A 2,967-nucleotide genomic window follows, 5' to 3' on the forward strand; every position below is an offset into this window, starting at 1 on the left:
CCATGCCAGAACACACCGGAAAAGGTGAGGCCCGCCCAGCCTGCGGGGCATCCCCTCTGCTTGTATTTACACGCTCTAAGGGACATTCCTGCAAGTTTTTGCTCTTCCTCTTGGCCCATGGACGATGGGAACTGGGTGGGAGGACAAAGGGATACAGGGAGCTCTGGGCAGGCTAATCCCCTCATTGGCATGCAGTTCAACGCACATTTTAGCTTCCCTCCTGGGTCCGTTTGCTGCACTGCTCCTGGAAGGCGCTGGGGACACAGCCAGGCTGGTTTGGTGGCACTGCCAGGCTAGACGTACCAGCCTCCCCGGTGTTGCTCTCACAGCGCTACACGGTGGTACCGCAGCATCACAGGACTGCAGCTGACAGCCCTCTAGCAAAAAAGGTGACATTCTTGTCCTGGATCTTGTACTGGTAGATCTGGACGTGATCCTGCTCCCCCGTCAGCTCCAAGGACAGTCTCTTAATTATTTTAATCTGCAAAGGAAAAGGAAGAGGAATATCATCCCTTCGGCTGCCACAGTCACAGCATCCTCACCCCTCTCCTCCCCACACCTCTTGCTGGCCTGCAGGGAAGGGGGATCACATTCCTTTTAAAAAAACCATCACACAGCTGCCTGTCACCAATCCCTTTGGTGGCAGCCCCTGATGAGACACCGTACAGCGACCAGGCCCCAGCGACCCACAAGAGATCACGGCAGGCCAGGCTGAGATCTGCCAACAGGACAATTTGAGGAAGTTTCCCAGAAATTAGTATTTTTCTTTGCCCTCAGAGTGGTGCAGGACAGCCTGCGCTGCAGCTGAGTGTCCCTGCAGAAGTGGAGTCACAGCCGCAAGAGCCTGGGTGCTCCAGCAGATCCTGGTGACCGCAGCAAGGCCACTTGTCCTCAGCCATGCTGCAGACCAGGCTGGTCCTGGGCCACCTCCCGCGGGGCAGATGGAGCGTGTCACACCTGCCCATGGGCCTGCAGGCAGTGCTGTGTGTGACATTAACGCGTGCCACCCCTCTGTGCTCTGCTGGCCGTTACCTCCCCGTGCACATCTTTGCAGAAGCCAGTCGCCAGCCCCTCGACCCACAGGATCAGGTCACTGTGATGACACAGGGAGTTCACAACCAGCTCGTTTTCCTCGTCTTCGGAATCCTCATTGCTGTGAACCAGCACCACGATGTTCCCCTGGAACGAGAGCACCGTGCAGCAGTGAGCCCCTGGCCGATTCCTAATCCGCTCAGAGTGAGGATGGGGAGATGGCAACGGGAGCTTGCACAAACACCCTGCTGGCTGAGCCACTTAGACACGCGCCAGCACGGCAGCTGCCTCTGAGCTAAAGTCCACTGGGAAAATAAACAGCAGGTATTTACGTACATCTCTGAAACAGCTTGCTGTGTATATATTGTATAGACATACCCACACACATACACATAAGATGCAGCCTAAAAATACATCAAGCCTTTGTTACAAGACAGCTGTCTAGTTAAACCAGTCTGTCAGGTCATGCACATGGCAACTCGGAATGAATTCAGAACAGCTAAATAAAGACGTGGCTGAACGGCCGCAGCCAGAGCTGTGATGCTCAAACCTTCACAGCTCTCGCAAGAAGCAAAGAGCTCCCCACCGCCACACCGGCTCTATTCAAAATACAGCCTCAGCCCATGCAGGTCACCAAGGATGTAAAATAACATGAAATTCCCAATCAAGATGTACTTCAAAGCTTCAGAACATCTTAAATAGAAATAGAAATGTGCTAGCATGATTTATCATCTTTTTTAGCTGTTTTGAAGGTAAATATTCTCAGCAAGCCGAACGTTCCTTGTCAGCGTTTACAGTACAAACACCCTGGCACCATACAAAGCGCAGGCTAACAAAACCTGACACCATCTACTTTATTTCTCACTCAAGCAGAGAGAGAAGAGGACAGGGTGGGGGACACTGCAATGTAAATAGCAAAGGATGGATGTGACTGTGACAATTTTTGGCTCTCAGAAGTTAGCACATTGCTGGGAGATTTCTGTTGAAGTCCTGCATCGTCACGCGCCCGTAAAACCAGTCGGTGCAACTGAAAATCAGTGGAAGAAGAGATTCATGTGCCCTCCAAGTGGACCTTCATTTCTGTCCCCTGTGGGATTCATCAGCCCCTCACTGCCCTCATAATCCGTTTCCTTCCCTGTCCTCCCACATGCACACAAACGTGGGCATGAGTAGACATCTCTGGAAAGCCAGGAGCTCTAAAGAAACAATATTTTACACTTTAAAGCTCTGCTCACACGTCAGGGATGGTGAGAGCCCTTCTCTGGGCAGCACCTCCTGGGAAACCAGTTGCAAAGGACCCCACACAGGTACTCCAGGGACTAACACAGCTCCCTGAGAGTGGCCCTAGAGCAAAGATTTGGATTTCTTGGACAACCAAAGCCTTCAAAGACATCACCATGTGCAGGTGGAAAAAGAAAAGAAAACCACGTTTTGCTCCAGGGGCTCTTTTGTACACACGCTGTACAGGACACTGCCTGCGGAGGGAGCGGTACCTTCAGCTGGGAGCACACCACGACTCTGCAGTAGTGGATGAAGTCCAGCACCGCCACCGGCGTGGTGCCCAGGCTGAGTAGGACGCTGAGGTCGTCCACCAGCAGCATGGGGCCCTTCCAGGAGTCGCTGCCGGAGGGAGTCAGGGACATCCGGACAAAGTCAAACAAGGCTTTGAGGTCAGAAGTGCTCTCACTGGAAGAGAAGAAAAAGGTCTCAAGGGGCTTGGGCCATGCACGCATCGTGTGTCCCCCTCCTCACCTGCTGCCCCAACGTGGGGAACGGGGGAACGCCAGCCTGCACCCTCCCTGCTGTCCCAAATGCTGTGACAGCCACCAGGTCCAACACTTCCCTGCAGTCACTGCTCCCGTACTTGCCTGTGCATGGTGAAACCCTCCTGCCCTGCTCCGGGGACCGTAGGATCACAGAAGGGTTTGGGTTGGA

The 2,967-nt window shown here is 53.6% G+C and overlaps 1 protein-coding gene across 1 annotated transcript in view; it reads right to left on the reverse strand.

The window, feature by feature from the left end:
• Nucleotides 1–318: 318 nt before the first annotated feature.
• The window catches only part of ELP6 (elongator acetyltransferase complex subunit 6), a gene marked incomplete at its 5' end in the record, with an annotated part of 11,705 nt that continues 9,056 nt past the window's right edge, over nt 319–2,967 (reverse strand). The window contains 3 exon segments of the mRNA XM_010087992.1: nt 319–481; nt 1,033–1,179; nt 2,526–2,718. Of these exon segments, the coding sequence (XP_010086294.1) occupies nt 353–481; nt 1,033–1,179; nt 2,526–2,718 (469 nt within the window).

Source organism: Pterocles gutturalis, unplaced genomic scaffold (genome assembly GCF_000699245.1).
Source record: "Pterocles gutturalis isolate BGI_N339 unplaced genomic scaffold, ASM69924v1 scaffold46431, whole genome shotgun sequence".
Classification (NCBI taxonomy): Eukaryota; Metazoa; Chordata; class Aves; order Pterocliformes; family Pteroclidae; genus Pterocles; species Pterocles gutturalis.